At 41.8% G+C, this 16,988-nt stretch overlaps 2 protein-coding genes across 3 annotated transcripts in view; one reads left to right on the top strand and one right to left on the bottom strand.

The window, feature by feature from the left end:
- Positions 1-16,988, top strand: part of LOC102458918 (uncharacterized) — an 81,814-nt gene that overhangs the window by 17,974 nt on the left and 46,852 nt on the right. The window lies entirely within an intron of this gene.
- On the bottom strand, positions 1,706-16,437 carry LOC142827512 (coiled-coil domain-containing protein 162-like). Of its 2 annotated transcripts, XM_075923120.1 has the most exons (4): positions 16,215-16,437; positions 13,457-13,666; positions 8,220-8,340; positions 1,706-2,100 (listed from the first exon to the last, which is right to left on the bottom strand). In XM_075923120.1, the coding sequence occupies exons 2-4, from the start codon at positions 13,571-13,573 to the stop codon at positions 2,066-2,068; spliced, it is 273 nt and encodes a 90-aa protein (XP_075779235.1). In that variant the 5' UTR covers positions 13,574-13,666; positions 16,215-16,437; the 3' UTR covers positions 1,706-2,065. The 2 variants fall into 2 exon arrangements, with proteins under 2 accessions (XP_075779235.1, XP_075779236.1); XM_075923121.1 differs by lacking the exon at positions 16,215-16,437 and having other exon boundaries at positions 13,457-13,780.

The raw sequence follows: 16,988 nt of genomic DNA, 5'->3' as shown, positions 1-16,988 counted from the left end.
ATACACAGAAACCCCTAATTGACTGTTGATCTCGTCAGTCACTAAGAAATCTCTGAAGCAGATGCTAAGTTTCTAATTGGCTATTGATATGATCAATTCTAAACTTAGATTGTCTCCACATACAAGCATGGTTAATATTCAGTTACTAGCCATTGGCAGTTTGCCATGTCACCTTTGCCAACAGCCTTGGCTGACACTATTATGTTTCTGTAATTTAATTATAGCACTTCTGCCATACAGATACGATCCTGAGTGGATGTAGCTTAGAAGTCTGTTCCTCCTTTCCAAATTGTGCAGCAAGACACCCCAGAATACTTTATCTTGAGGGATGCTGGTATTAATCTGTGTGCCTCTCCTCTATCCCCTGCTGATGCAATGAAAGACAGCAGGCCAGATTTTCTCAGAAAGCACTGATAGGCAATGCATTGGACAGATTGTTGTGCTGTGAATAAAGCATCTAAGGGGGACAACTCAATTGTGTTTATTCTAACCAGCTCAAATGAGGGCATCAAGACCTAGCTATGGTTACAATTACAGCCTAAATAGAGCTATAGTAACAGTTCATTGTTACCCCTAGATGAACAAACACTAGAATGAAGGGCAATGCATTCACTTACTTTCGGGCTTGATGTTACAACTACAGACAATACAGCCTTATTCACATTAATGAAAAATATAAACTTTTGCATTCCTGCAGCCTGCTTTTCTTGACAAAGTGTGTTACTGCTAAGATGTGAGAACTGTTAGTTATTCTGTATTGGTTTATTACCTGACAAAGGAATTCTTGTGCTGCTCGCACTACAAGACATCAGATTAGTGGACTTCTTCATACCTTTTTAAAGAAATCAATTACAACATCCATATTACAGTTACACAATTAACACCATAATCATCAAGAAAAAGGTAGAAAACAGCATGTCCTTTTAGTATTTGGGGATTAGCAATCTTCAGAATGTCTGTATTTTGAAGCAGGCTACATTTTAAATAAAGGCTTTTCCATGCTTTCCAGACAAGTTCTTCTCCAGCTATGCAGCATGTTGAATAATGGCCACCCCCCTGCAGGCCAAATACTTTGAAGTGTCCAAGCTGATCTTCACTTATTTCCATCCAATGTGTTTGAGTTGCCTTGATAGAGCTAGCTCTGATTGGTTCAGAATTTACCCATACTTACTTGCCATTTGGTTTTTACACTATGTTTCTCATCTCTGCTAACCCTGGAAAGGCAGCTCAATATTCTTGTTAACAGTGCTTATATATTTAAGTGTTTCTGAAAGGCGCTTGACTAACACTGCTGGAAATGGAGGGCTTTTATTTACCCACAGAACAGATGCAGTATGGGCAGCAACAGCACAAACTTCCCCACACTGCCTTTCTATCAGATTTCTGTCCTGATGTAGAGGGGCCACCATGACGAGCCAAGGCTCCATGATGGCCCATTCAGCTTTTGTCCTCTCTATTGAAGAATACCTTGATAGCAATGCCAGTTGTAGTGACTTTGATGAAGTCAACATCTGTCCGATAGGAACTTGTGACTCAAGCACCTATCCTCACATAGGACAATGAAAAAACTTCCATTGACGTTGGCAATTTTTTGTCACTACCATCAACCTACAGGTGTAATGCTTTCTATGCCTCAGCAGTTCTAATGGCATCCCTAGAATTCTGAGAAGATGTAAGGGTGAGCAATTAATGGAAGTATCTGGGATATTTTATACTGAAGTGAATTTGCAGAGTTGAACTTGCTGCCAGATCGGAATCTTCTGCTGGCTCTGAAATACTAGATTTGCTTCTTCTGAAAGTCAGTGACTAGAGAAATCTTCACCTTCCTTAATTCCCCTTAATCTTTCAGTGGAAACACAGATTAAATGCATCAAAACAATATATTAGAAAGGGAAAACACACAATAAGATGTAAATCAATCCTGCAGCTACCCAACATACAGCAAGAAAACCGAGCAGGAAACATCCTTTTACATAGACTCTCTGTCTTAGCTGGAAATGTTTTCAAGAGAAGGAATGAAACTATAAAAATAAGACAAACTCTCCTAGGAGAGGACTCCTCAAACTCACTCTCTTTCTTTGCTTATCGCATTCACTGCACCTGAAGAGACAAAGGAAACAACCATTGGATTCGGGGAAGGGGTCCTGACCTGAAAGTTTGGTCAGTAATTTTCTGAAGCAAATGGGAAAAAAAAGCTTTGCTTTGAATTTAATTCAGTTTGTTAAATTACTACCATCAGTAACCATTTTATCATTACTTTTCTTGTAACTATTTCTGACATTTATGCCTTATTACTTGCACTCATTTAAAATCACTATTTGTAAGTTAATAAACTTGTTTTATTGTTTTGTATTATCCAATGTATTTAAGTTGAAGTGTCTGGTTAGTTCCATGCCATCTGGGGTTACAAGTTGTTAGTATATTACTCCACTGAAGGAACAACAGACTTTATATATTTGTGTATTTCAGGAGAAGGTTGGCCATTACAGGACATAGGTTTCTGGGGGGAAATATGGGATTGGGACTTCTTTGGTTTCACCCCTTGTGGTAATCTTTATGGCTGGTAAGAGCTCACAGTGGGGCTGGGTGAGTGCAGTGCACACACAGACACAGCTGAAGTGACTTGCATAGAATCATAGAATAATAGGACTGGAAGGGACCTCAAGAGGTCATCGAGTCCAGCCCCCTGCCCTCAAGGCAGGACCAAGCTCCGTCTACACCATCCCTGACAGATGTCTATCTAACCTGTTCTTAAATATCTCCAGAGAGGGAGATTCCACCACCTCCCTTGGCAATTTACTCCAATATTTGACCACCCTGACAGTTAGGAATCTTTTCCTACTGTCTAATCTAAACCTCCCTTGCTGCACTTTAAGCCCATTACTCCTTGTCCTGTCCTCAAAAACCAAGAGGAACAAATTTTCTCCTTCCTCCTTGTGACACCCTTTTAGATATTTGAAAACCGCTATTATGTCCCCCCTTAATCTTCTTTTTTCCAAACTAAACAAGCCCAGTTCATGAAGCCTGGCTTCATAGGTCATGTTCTCTAAACCTTTAATCATTCTTGTCGCTCTTCTCTGTACCCTTTCCAATTTCTCCACATCTTTCTTGAAATGTGGCGCCCAGAACTGGACACAGTAATCCAGCCGAGGCCTAACTAGTGCAGAGAAGAGCGGCAGAATGACTTCACGAGTTTTGCTTACAACACACCCGTTGATACAACCTAGAATCATATTTGCTTTTTTTGCAACAGCATCACACTGTTGACTCATATTCAACTTGTGGTCCACTATGACCCCTAGATCCCTTTCCGCCGTGCTCCTTCCTAGACAGTCGCTTCCCATCTTGTATGTATGGAACTGATTGTTCCTTCCTAAGTGGAGCACTTTGCATTTCTCTTTATTAAACCTCATCCTGTTTACCTCTGACCATTTCTCTAACTTGCTAAGGTTATTTTGAATTATGTCCCTATCCTCCAAAGAAGTAGCAACCCCACCCAGTTTGGTATCATCTGCAAACTTAATAAGCGTACTCTCTATCCCAATATCTACATCATTGATGAAGATATTGAACAGTACGGGTCCCAAAACAGACCCTTGAGGAACTCCACTTGTTATCCCTTTCCAGCATGATTTAGAACCGTTAACAACAACTCTCTGACTACGGTTATCCAGCCAATTATGCACCCACCTTATCGTTGCCCTATCTAAGTTATATTTGCCTAGTTTATCAATAAGAATATCATGCGAGACCATATCAAATGCCTTACTAAAGTCTAGGTATATGACATCCACCACTTCTCCCTTATCCACAAGGCTCGTTATCCTATCAAAGAAAGCTATCAGATTAGTTTGGCATGACTTGTTCTTCACAAACCCATGCTGGCTATTCCCTATCACTTTATTACCTTCCAAGTGTTTGCATTTGATTTCCTTAATTACCTGCTCCATTATCTTCCCTGGGACAGACATTAAACTGACCGGTCTGTAGTTTCCTGGGTTGTTCTTATTCCCCTTTTTATAGATGGGCACAATATTTGCCCTTTTCCAGTCTTCTGGAATCTCCCCTGCCTTCCATGATTTTTCAAAGATCATAGCTAAAGGCTCAGATACCTCCTCTATCAGCTCCTTGAGTATCCTGGGATGCATTTCATCAGGACCTGGTGACTTGCTGACATCTAACTTTCCTAAGTGATTTTTAACTTGTTCTTTGTGTATCCTATCTTCTAAACTTACCCTCTCTCTGCTTGTATTCACTACGTTAGGCACACCTCCAGACTTCTCGGTGAAGACCGAAACAAAGAAGTCATTGAGCATCTCTGCCATTTCCAAGTTTCCTGTTACTGCTTCTCCCTCCTCACTAAGCAGTGGGCCTACTCTGTCCTTGGTCTTCCTCTTGCTTTTAATGTATTTATAAAAGGTCTTCTTGTTTCCCTTTATGCCCGTAGCTAGTTTGATCTCATTTTGTGCCTTTGCCTTTCTAATCTTGCCTCTGCATTCCCGTGTTGCTTGCCTATATTCATCCTTTGTTATTTGTCCTAGTTTCCATTTTTTATATGACTCCTTTTTTATTTTGAGATCATGCAAGATCTCCTTGTTAAGCCAAGCTGGTCTTTTGCCATATTTTCTGTCTTTCCTACACAGCGGAATTGTTTGCTTTTGGGCCCTTAACAACGTCCCTTTGAAATACTTCCAACTCTCCTCAGTTGTTTTTCCCTTCAGTCTTGCTTCCCATGGGACCTTACCTACAAGTTCTCTGAGCTTATCAAAATCTGCCTTCCTGAAATCCATTACTTCAATTGTACTGGTCTCCCTTCTACCTTTCCTTAAGATCATGAACTCTATTATTTCATGATCCTGTCCCCTATACTGTCTTCCACTTTCAAGTTCTCATCTAGTTCCTCCCTATTTGTTAAAACCAAATCCAGAACAGCTTCTCCTCTGGTAGCTTTTTCAACCTTCTGAAACAGAAAGTTGTCTCCAATGCAGTCCAGAAACTTATTGGATAGCCTGTGCCCCGCTGTATTAGTTTCCCAACATATGTCTGGATAGTTGAAGTCCCCCATCACCACCAAATCTTGGGCTTTGGATAGTTTTGTTAATTGTTTAAAAAAAACCTCATCCACCTCTTCCACCTGGCTAGGTGGCCTGTAGTAGACTCCTAGCATGATATCACCCTCATTTTTTTACCCCTTTTAGCTTAACCCAGAGACTCTCTACACAGCTATCTCCTACGTTCATCTCCACTTCAGTCCAAGTGTGTACATTTTTAATATACAAGACAACCCCTCCTCCTTTTTTTCCCTGTCTGTCCTTCCTGAGCAAGCCGTACCCTTCCATACCAACATTCCAATCATGCGTCCAATCCCACCAGGTTTCTGTAATACCAATGATATCATAGTTGTATTTATTGGTTAGCAATTCCAGTTCTTCCTGCTTATTACCCATACTTCTCGCATTTGTATATAGGCATCTAAGATACCTGTTTGAGATTGCCTTCCTTATGAAGCCTCCAGCCTGGACTGTTCACAAAGGCACGCCAGGTTACAGAGCAGGGATGACTCAGCTACTCATTGGTCTAGACCAGGGGTCTCCAAACTTTTCAGCCCGAGGGCCGCATTAACTATCAAACAGCAGTTCGGGGGCCGACTACACACTTGAGGTCCAAATAAAAAACAATCAAAACATGGATGTTGTTTTTAATTATTTATTTAATATTATTTTATTCAGTTATTATTTAATAACACATTGATACACTACACATGAACACCTGTATTAGTGTGAATGGTGAAATTGTTTCCTGGATGCCAAAATAGCAGACATTTCTGGCTTTAGATTTGTTGTCCCTAACATCAACAGTGACCTGAGATTATCATCGGACAAGTTTGTTCTCAAATTGTTCTTCACGTATTTCATTCTTGAAAATGTTTGTTCACACAGGTATGTTGTTCCAAAGGTTGAAAGGTACCTTGATGCAAAAGTTTTGACATTAGGAAAGTCTTCCTTGGGCAAAAACTGGTAAAAACCCACCAGTCCTATTTTAATTCGGTAAAAACATAACGTCCATGTAAGCGGCGGCTGATCTTGGCAGGATACACGTAAATTTCCGTAATTTTTTTTCCGTAGACAAAAAGGTCTCCACGGGCCGGATGAGAGGGCCTCGCGGGCCGCATCCGGCCCGCGGGCCGTAGTTTGGAGACCCCTGGTCTAGACTGTACCCTGTTATGTCACAATTGGATATGGTTTATTTTTTTTAAGTCTTCATGATATACAAAAAAGGCCTGGAAAGTATGGATTTTCCCCTGTATTTAGTGTACAGGCAGTCCCCGACTTACGCGGATCCGACTTATGTCGGATCCGCAGTTACGAATGGGGCTGCCCCGGAGTACACGGACTGCGGGACCTCGCGGTCCCGCTGCCCATGTACTCCGGGCGAGAAAAGCTGCTACGCGTCTCCCTGGTCTGCAGACCAGGAAGACGCGGAGCAAAGCCACTGCCCGAGCCCTGTCCCCCCCCCCCCCGGCGGCTTTGCATCGCTGCCGGCTTCCCCGAGGCTTTGCAAAGCCGCGGGGGGGCTCGGGCAGCGGGGCAATCCATGCGCGCCTGGGCTGCTCCGCTGCCGGCTTCTCCAGGCTTTGCAAAGCCGTGGAGGGGCTCGGGCAGCGAGGCAGCCCAAGCCGCCTGGGCTGTCCCGCTGCTGGCGTCCTCAGAGGCTTTGCTCCCCGTCTCCCTGGTCTGCTGGTCTCCAGCAGACCAGGGAGACGGGGAGCAAAGCCGCGGAGGACCCAGGCGGCGGGACCGCGGTGCGTCTCGGTCCGCCGCCCGCGTCTTCCTGGTCTGCTGGGGTGGGGGGGCGCAGCTAGTACAGCCTCTCCCCCCCCCCATTCCCCATTCCCACAGCAGACTAAACTTTTCTCTGGACGCCTGTGGCAGAGCAGCTGGGGCGCTGCCGGTTGGTCCCGCAGCGCCACTCTGGGCGCTACTGGACCAACCCAGCAGCACTGGTCCTGATTCAGCTGCTGCTGGTCAGTTTCAGCAGCGGCTGAATCAGGACGCCTGGGGCAGAGCAGATGGGATGCTGCTGGGTTGGTCCAGTAGCGCCGAGGAGCGGCGCTACTGGAGCAACCCAGCAGCACCCCAGCTGCTCTGCCCCAGGCATCCTGATTTAGCCGCTGCTGAAACTGACCAGCGCTGACTACAGGAAGCCTGACTACAGCAGCTGACTTGGGGACGCTTGGGGTTCTTAAGTTGATTCTGTATGTAAGTCAGAACTGGCGGTCAGTTTCAGCAGTGGCTGAATCTGGACGCCAGTTCCGACTTACATACAGATTCAACTTAAGAACAAACCTACAGTCCCTATCTTGTACGTAACCCGGGGACTGCCTGTATTAAAAATTCAGGTATTGTCCATCCCAATTTCCTGCTTGACTCTACAGTTGGACTGAAGAACTAGCAGGATTTTGATGTCACACAAAGAAAGGAAGTGAAACTTTAGCAACTGTGGGAATGGGGATTTTTTATCAACCCGTTTAAAGCACTTTGAATTAGATGTTATAAAAATAACTGGAAAGAAAAGAAAAACTTTGCTAAAGTTTCAAAATTCTTGTCCCTCGAGTGAAGAACTGAGAAAGTTCCAAACTCCTGTTCTCTTGTTCATCAAAGAGACTCCCAGTAAAAACAGGAAGGTTTATGTTGAATATAGGAAAAATTTTCTGTCATGGTAGTTAAGCACTGGAATAAATCATCTCGGTTGTGGAATCTCCATCGTTGGAGATTTTAAAGAGCAGGTTAGACAAACACCGGTCAATGATAGTCTAGGATAGTGCATGGTCCTGCCATAAGTACCGGAGACTGGACTTGATGACCTCTAGATGTCCCTTCCAGTTCTATGAGTCTATAAACAACAGTATTATATTCCTGATGGGGCTAATGTTAAAACAAGAAGCAAGAAAAAAACCCCTAAAACTAAAGCAATACCCCCAAAACACCAAACCATTTCTCCGGCTTTCTTCATACAGGAGGAGGGAGGAAAAAGAGTTGAGTAAAGGGGAAGAGAAACTGTCTATTTCTGTAGCTGAAGGTTGATGAATAGGCAGCCATGCTCAATTTTGGAAATCCAGGAGGGGGTACAATACCTAAGGCACACAATTAAACTAGAAAAATCTACTGGCCTAGTTTGGATGCTCCACATCATTTAAAAATAAATGTATGTTCCCTTACCTGTGGACGAGTTTCTCTGGGATGTTACAGCTTCCAAATCATAAATCTGACACTGAAGTTCATCCACCCGCTGGAAGGCATCCAGTTTTAATCTACGTTCTTGGATCAGTTGGCTTTTTATCTAAGGAGGATGGCAATACCACGTGCAGAGGAATCAGATTAAAAAAGAAAAAAAATCTGACCGTCCTCATACAAAGCAAAATTATAGCCTAAGGGCTCAAGAAGAGGAGAAGCAGATGGCTTCAACATCAGAGGTGGTCACAGTTCAGTTGCAGATGAAATAATTCCTAGATATAATTTTTATAAGATGTGCCTGGGATCCTTCTGGAGGACAGATAAACTCATAAGTATTTAATAAAATCTGCAGTTTTCCAGAACAAGGAGCAAGGAACAAGAACCAACAATTGAATCAGATACTGCTGAGATGATAGCTTAGTGCTGTAGAGGGTAGCTGTTATAGTACGTTTGCTTTCATGCTCACACAGATCTCCTCGGGAGCTAGCAGCAGCAGGAACCACTGTGTAGCACTAAATTCCTGGCACTGAAGTGGCTTTTTTTAATTCAATACCAAATTATTAGCTTATTGTCTCAAATACCAATTCAGCTACTGATACTTCTGGGCACTCAAAGGGTTACATGTGTTTTATAAACACATCAAAAGGGTGCACAGCTGACTGCGTCCCAGGCACACTGCAAAGAGCTACATAAGGATTTCTCAGAACTGGGTGACTGGACAATAATATGTCAGATGAAATTTAATGTTGATAAATGCAAAATAATTCACATTGGAAAACACAATCCCAATTATACATATAAAATGATGGGGGCCTATATTAGTTGTTACCACTCAAGAGAGAGAACTTAAGAGTCATTGTGGACAGTTCTCTGAAAACATCCACTCAGTGTGCAGCAGCAGTCAACAAAGTGAACACAATGTTGCAAATCATTAAGAAAATAAGACCGAAAATGTCATATGTGACTAGTCAAGTCATTACTCGACTATCCAATAACCTTTTGCTTGTAGGACAGTCGACTAGTCAACTGGTCGCTTACATCCCTAGAAAGGAAGAGGAAAAAATTCTGCTCTGTGAGTTTGCTTTCATATTTAGGCCTCAATTGGAGTCCAGTTCTGGGCACCACACTTCAAGAAAGATGTGAAGAAATTGGAGAAGGTTTAGAGAAGAGCAACAAGAATGATTAAAGGTCTAGAAAATATGAGCTACAAGGGAAGACTGAAGGAATTGGGCTTGTTTACTTTAGAAAAGAGAAAACGGAAAGGGGACATGATTGTGGTTTTCAAGTATTTATAAGGGTGTTACAAGGAGGAGGGAGAATGTTATTCTCCTTGGCCTCTGAGGATAGGACAAGAAGCAATGGGCTTAAATTGCAGCAAGGGAGGTTTAGGATGGACATTAGGAAAAATATCCTAACTGTCAGGGTGCTTAAACACTGGAATAAATTGCTAGAGGGGTTGTGGAATCTCCATCACTGGCGATATTTAAGAGCAGGTTGGATAGACAGCTATCAGAGAAGATCTATAACAGGGCTATTCAACTTTGGAAGCCCCAGGGGCCACAATGATACTCACAGCACCTGCCGAGGGCCACAACTTAAGTGTAATTGCATATACGTGCAAATATATATGCAAATAGATTATTTCACAATGACAGGCATGAATACAAAGATTAAGGCAAGACTACACAACACACAGGCCCCATTAAAGTCAATTCTGTTTATATTAATAAAATGCAATATTTACCCAATTTCCACCCATATGACAGCATTGTTAATGAGCAATGACAGTCCAGGAATTTAACTACTAAAATGCATATCAACAAAAGACCATTATATTGACAATTTTTTTGTTCTGACTCCCACCCACGGGCCGCATGTTGAGCCCCGCATAAACCCAAACTGCAACGCGGGCTGCAAATAAACGGTCCACAGGCCACATGTGGGCTGTGTGTTAAGTAGGCCTGATCTAGACAATGTCTGCTCCTGCTATGAGGGCAGGGGACTGGACTCAATGACCTCTCGAGGTCCCTTCCAGTCCTATGATTCTATGATATTGCTTCTATATAAATCCATGTTCTGCCCACATCTTGAATGCTGCGTAAAGATGTGGTTGCCCTGTCTCAAAAAAGATACATTGGAATTGGAAAAGGTTCAGAAAAGGGGTAGCAAATATTATGAGGAGTATGGAATGGCTTCCATATGGGGACAGATTAATAATACTGGAACTTTTCAGCTTGGAAAAGAGATGACTAATGGGGGATTTGATAGAGGTCTATAAATTCATGATTGTGTAGAGAAAATAGATAAGGACTGCTATTTATTCTTCATAACACAAGAACTACGAGTTGCCAAATGAAATTAATAGGCAGCAGGCTTAAAACAAATACTTGGCAGAGTATTTTTTTGCACAGTGCACAGTCAACCTGTGGAACTCCTTGCCAGAGGACGTTGTGAAGGTCCAGTGCACAGTCAACCTGTGGAACTCCTTGCCAAAGGATGTTGTGAAGGTCGAGACTGCAACAGGGTTCAAAAAAGGGTTAGATAAATCCATGGAGGATAGGTTCATCAATGACTATTAGCCAGGATGGGGAAGGATGGTGTCCCTAGCCTCTCTTTGCCAGAATTTGGAAATAAACAACAGGGAATGGATAACTTGTTAATTGTCTATTTTGTTCATTCCATCTGGGGCACCTGTCACAGGCCACTGTCAGAAGACAAGATACTAGGCTAGATGAACCTTTGTCCATTCTCAGTATGCCATTCTTATGTTATATGAAGATGAGGAACAATGAATTCATGGGTCTATATGCCAGGGCTGAATGCTCTGCTCTTCCAAAAGTCTCTTGTATATGATCTTGATAAAGGCAGTCAGTAAGTGCTAGCAACCTGCCAAACTGTTCCTAGCAAAATGCTGTCATCCCAACTCTGCCAAGTGGTAGGTGCTTTCAATTTAACTGTTTAGGGTTTCCAAGAGAGAAAATACTTTGACCAGGCTTACAGGAGAGGCAGTCAGATAAGAACAAGGAAGTTTCATCCAATCTATGATATGAAAGCCACACCTTACGCTCTTAGATCCTGTGGAGTGCTTGAAGTGCAGCCAAGGGGACTTACACAAGTAAAATGTAATCAAGTGATTTTCAAAACATTTTCATTATTCAGGTCACTTTGTAAGACATACAAAGCATCAATCACTGACCCCTTACAGGCCTGACAACCCAATCCAAGGGCAGGGCAATAGAAACTGTACTCAATTAAATCAGCTTCTAAATGGATTCAGTTAAATCTGTGCCAGTCCTTTTTGCAGATGATCTAATAATGGAGGCCATTGGTAAGCAATTAAATTAAGCTAAATCAATATCCAATTTCAGACCATCCACAGAACGTGGTGGCACTGAGTTAGTCTGGGCTCAACTCTGCCTGTCCCCAAACATTTCCTTTAGCAGGACCATCACACAGGGTTCCTTGAACCACAGTTTGAGAACCACTGGTAATCAGTGTAACATCAAGCAAGAAGTATATGGCTCTTAATTCCAAATCATGTCAGATAAAAAATAGATAAAACAAAGGAATAATAAAATTTTTACAGGCCAGCTTTGTATGCTGTCTGCAGTGGCTATATACAACCTGTGTTATAGTATCAAAGCCTTGACAATTACCATAAATGCTAAACACAGTTTTATATTTCTTTTTACAAGAGTAAGCATTGGGAGTAGAGATAAAAATGACCTACCTATGGCAGTAACCAAGATGTTTTGTTTTGGTTGCCCCTCTCTTGCCCTGAGTCAATGGTATTGCCCTGCATTAGTTGGACTAACTGGAGCAAGCCATTTTTTTTGTTATTCTACCATAGTAATGGCATTAAGATATGAAGATGAAAAATCATGTGGTTTTGTTTTATACTAAACAGCAGCTCTTTTGTGTATGTTTTGGCTGCCTGGCAAGGCACTCTTGAATCTACTTTATATTTCAATAAATCTTTGAAGAAAATCTAGATTATAACTGTTTAAAACAAAAAATATGTACTCAGATAAGGTCAGTGAAATCTTTCTAAAAACAGTTTAGTCAAGTAGAATTTGAAAAACTTTTATTGTAAGTTAATACTTGTGCTGTTGTCAATGGTTGGCCATGCTCTAATTTATACCAAAAATAGCACTGTGTGTTTGATTTCACCCAATAAGAACAATTACATGTTGATAAATTCTAATTGTATGAACAAGCACAGGAAGGTGGTGAACTGCTGGAATGGATTTCCTCATTGACAGTTCACATGGCAGTGCAGGAGATGAGAAAGAGAGATTTAATATAAAAATGGTTAACTAGCAGGCACTCCTGAGCTCCTCCATTCCATTCAGTCACACCTTTCAACCTTACACCTGCCAGCATGTGATCAAAGCAACCACAAGTGACGCAAATGGCTGATACATGATACACCTGTGTTTTGTTACACATTATCATCTGTCAATTGTGGTATATATTAACTCTAAAGCCATTTAAGGCTGTTCTCTCATTCACTAAACCAGTTGTTTAAACAGAAAACTGGAAGGACAGCAATTTCAAATATACAAAGTACCAGTAGAACTTGAACCCCGAGTCTTCAGATCCCTATCACAAAGCAAAAGAATTCCCAATTACTCTCTCTGTAGGCTAGTAGCTAGCGAGAAATGTGACACACATTTCCCAGTGGATTACACAACTATTTGCTAAGCAACAGCAGCATGTTGGGGATCAGTGTTCCTGGGAAGGGAGTATGACCTAGTGGTTAGAGCAGTGCTTACCAACTTTGGCACATTGAGTGGAAGATATTTAGGCTTGCTATTTTAAACATCTGGGTTCTATCCACAACTTTGAAAGAAATGACTTTGTATGACCTCTCCCTTAGTTCATTTGTAAAATGGGTGGAGGAATATAAAAAACTGTGGAAGAGATGAACTTAGACCCAATGATCTCCAACCCAGTGCACTGTTCCTTAGAGCCAAAGGTCATTGTGTGTTGAAGAGTATGTATCTCTTCAGTACATATCTTAGCTTGGCAAGGCTGTTGCTCCCAAAATACAGAGTATAGTGTGAAATCTGGGATCCTGAGGGGATGCATTCAGTATTGATCAGAGAAAGACATGCAGCTGGTAAACAGTACTGAGGACCTATTACATTTCTCAGGGAATACTAGCTTCCTTAATAGTATGATACATGCTAAAGTGTTTAAAGATGTAGTTATGTGCCTACCTGACGCATTTCTTTTTTGATCCTTTTTTGCTGAAGCTGCACTATTTTAGAAGATTTCTCTGCATCTTCAGTCAGACATCGCAGCCTCTGTTCTTTCTGCCCCATGTTTTCCATCATCTTCTCAATGTTCGCTGCCTTGATCACATCTAGCTGTTGTCTGCTCCGGGCTTCTTGAGTCAGCCTACATTCTACCTCCCATAGCAAGTGTTTCTATAACATGAAAATACTAAAATGTCTCATTCCTTTCTAATGTAAAAAACAAACAAACAAAAAACCCCAAGCAGACTAAAACACAAATTAACCCTCAAACTTTCTGGAATCAGAAAGAAAGAAAATAAGGCAAAAGCCTCATTTTTTCTCCTTTGTACATCACTTTTAAATGATGTCTGGAAAGGATCTCCCTGCTCTGGTTGGGCATGTCTACAATACAGTGTTATTTCAAAATAACAAGGTGAGCATCTACACAGCAAGCCTGTTATTTAAAAATAATTTTGAAACAACAGGCTTCTTATTCCAGAATAATAGTCTCTCATTTCACAAGGAATAATGCCTATTTCAAAATTGCTATTTTGAAATAGTGGTGGTGTAGACGCTCCAGTGCTGCTATTTTGAAAAAGCTCCTCCCCAGGGCCATTCAAAGTAGTTACTCCCCCGTGCTTTCTGGAGCTCTAAATCGAGGTAGCATTTCCACATTATGGGAACCTGCCTCAGACTAATTTTGAGGCTTCCCTGTAGAGTAGACGTGCTATTTGAAAATAGTTATTTCAGGTGTTGTTATTCTGAAATAACTTATTTTGAAATACCCTTGTAGTGTAGGCATACCCGTAAAGATGTCATCAGCTGAAGACATTGGGATTTTATGGAAAACAAGAGATGCAGAATCAAGCCTACATTCAAAATCCAAAATTCAGGTATTGAGAGGAAAAAGGTGTCATATTCATGTTTATAGAATTTTACATATTGTATATATATAATCTTTTAAGGTGAATCTGTTGCAATACTGGATGCTGAAGAAATCCAATAAATGGATGTATGAATTTTAATATATTGGTAACACTTAAAGAGTAAATATTAGACCCAGTGATACAAAACACGTATATCAGCCAAGACTCCCATTTACAGAGGCTGTGTCTACACTGCACCCCTTTTCCGGAAAAGGGATGCAGATGAGACAAGTCGGAATTGCAAATGAAGCGGGGATTTACATTTTCCCCGCTCCATTTGCATGAACATGGCTGCCGCTTTTTTCCGGCTCGGGGCTTTGCCGGAAAAAAGCACCAGTCTAGACAGGGATCTTTTGGAAAATAAAGCCTTTTCCGAAAGGTCCCTTATTCCTGATTTTAAGAGGAATCACTCAGCTGTCAGATACTTCCCAGAGCTTTGAAAAGGGAGGGGCTCATGCCTGCAGAGATCACAAACTGCTGAGCACTGGCTTCAGGGCAGGCATTATAGTATACTGGTGGAAGCCAATTCTCTCAACAAAACAAACAGCAGAGTCCTCAATGGCTCTTTGTCAACAACAAAGGGAGGGGAGAAGACAAAAGTCTCTTATAGGGGTGGAATTTTTTTGTCGCCAAAAACTGGGTGTTTTCCCAACAAAAATGGCATTGCAGTATAAACATTCTGACTCTTGTTGCCAAAAGGCAGTTTTTGGCAGCAAAATGTGCCAATACAGACAAGACCTAAGAGCGACTCACCCTCTTAAAATTTCATCATCATTCATGCTCTAGGTACATTTTCACTGTAAAGTTAACTCTGACTTTGACTCAGATATTGTTCCAGAGTTGGTGGGTGTTTTAAACCCAAGCTAGATGGCACTACTCAGGCTGGTAACCCTTGTACTTTGCAATGAGGATGCAGGCCACATCACTCAAAGTTGCGATAGTCCTCCAATGATTTCCCAGAATTCCTGTCTGTCCAGAATGATAGTCTTGTCCTTCCACAATTCACTGGGAAAGAATCAGAGATCAGCTTTCTGTTGTGCAACCCTAGAACATGGTCTGATGATTTGTTATGACACACATGACTGCGTACAGAACCAATGAGGATTCAGTAACACAGAGTTACGGCTTTGCCATTCAAACCTAAGCTAAGGCAATTCCAGTATTGGCCACTCAAGTGAACACTGATCTTCTAACCTAAACATGATCTCTATTTCTACGGTAATTAAGAACCAATCCCCACATCCTAAAAACCACCAACCCACAAAGCCTCCAGATTCAGGCCTCCTTCATACACACAAAAAGTATGAGTCCATTTTAAATAATTTGTAGTTCCCTTCTGCATTGGTGTGCATAGTGCTTAACATAGAAATCAAATTGTCCTAAGCCGCCACCTCTAACATCCTCTCTACACCAAACTACATCTACAAATACCCAATCTCACCCACTAAACAATACACATTTTCCTAATACCATTGCCCCTCCTCTTTCTCATTTCCTTTGATCAATAGTGAAATAGTTCATTTTTATATTTAAAATGTCAAAATTAGTCTTCCTAGTCAATTGCCGTGATTGGGGTGAATGTGGGCTGTTCACAGTCATTTTCACACTTGTTTTTTCAGACTGCTGATTCAGGTAGACATCACTGTTCAGGTTTACACTCTGTGAAGATAACCTCTGGAGTATTTGAGACACAGGTGCACAATCACCATGAAAAGTACTGGCTTTTTGCGCTACTGTGCATTGGTCATATTTGACCCCAGTTTAAGCAGAAAACAAAAGACAGTTATGAAAATGAAACAATCAGTACTTCTTACCTTCTCTGCATTCCTCAGCTTTCCATGGAGCTGTGCTTTCAGAAGAGTCTGCCTCCAGCAGCTCAGGGCTTTCAGCTTATACACCAGCTCCCCTAGCCTGCCGTTTTCATCCTGCAAAGCCTGCAGCTGGTCTTGCTAAAGACATTATTGTGTTTACTATTAAGCATGCTCCCTTAAAGCAACCTGCAATGTTTTTACAATACATTTTCTCTCCAACTGAAATTTGAACTTCCAAATCTTCAAATTTTGCAGTTTAAAACTGTGCACTTTTCAATATGAAGCACAGTTTACTGTAACTCTGAGGGAAGAGAAGTTAACATGGCCCACATACAAAAAACGAACAAACAGGTAAACTGTAAAAATCAAACACCCCTAACTGAGATAAAATACAGAGAATTGTCTGTGGATATCCTAATATATTTAAAAAGTGGTTATGGCCTATGAGTCATATTCATTGGTTCATATTCAGTACCCCACTTATGATTTTTCTGAGAAAGATAACATAACAGCACTGGCAAAATCAGAAGATTTGTGAGAAGCTGAGCCATATTTTTCCTGACATTGCTCCAGCTGGGAGGACTGTTGAAGAAAATTGTACTCAAGACACGTCTGAGGCTGTGGACCACCGGGGCCGCTTCGTGGACATTTACGGGGGCTAGTCCGGCCGGGCACACGACGCCCGCATCCTCCGGAACTCTGGACTGTATCGCAGGTTGGAGGTGGGCACCTACTTCCCTGGCGGGACTTGACTGTCGGGGATGTGCCTATGCCCAT

Source organism: Pelodiscus sinensis, chromosome 3 (assembly GCF_049634645.1).
Source record: "Pelodiscus sinensis isolate JC-2024 chromosome 3, ASM4963464v1, whole genome shotgun sequence".
Taxonomy (NCBI): Eukaryota; Metazoa; Chordata; order Testudines; family Trionychidae; genus Pelodiscus; species Pelodiscus sinensis.
The sequence above is the reverse complement of the archived record's forward strand: the minus strand, read 5'-3'. Positions and strand labels throughout refer to the sequence as shown.

What these genes read in the sequence shown, in the direction of transcription:
- LOC142827512 (XM_075923120.1), bottom strand. Translation starts at nt 13,573, where the DNA reads ATGATGGAAAACATGGGGCAGAAAGAACAGAGGCTGCGATGTCTGACT. An exon ending in TCAAAAAAGAAATGCGTCAG is followed by an intron (nt 8,341 to 13,456) that starts GTAGGCACATAA and finishes CATCCTCCTTAG; the next exon opens with ATAAAAAGCCAACTGATCCA. An exon ending in CCAGAGAAACTCGTCCACAG is followed by an intron (nt 2,101 to 8,219) that starts GTAAGGGAACAT and finishes TTGTCTCTTCAG; the next exon opens with GTGCAGTGAATGCGATAAGC.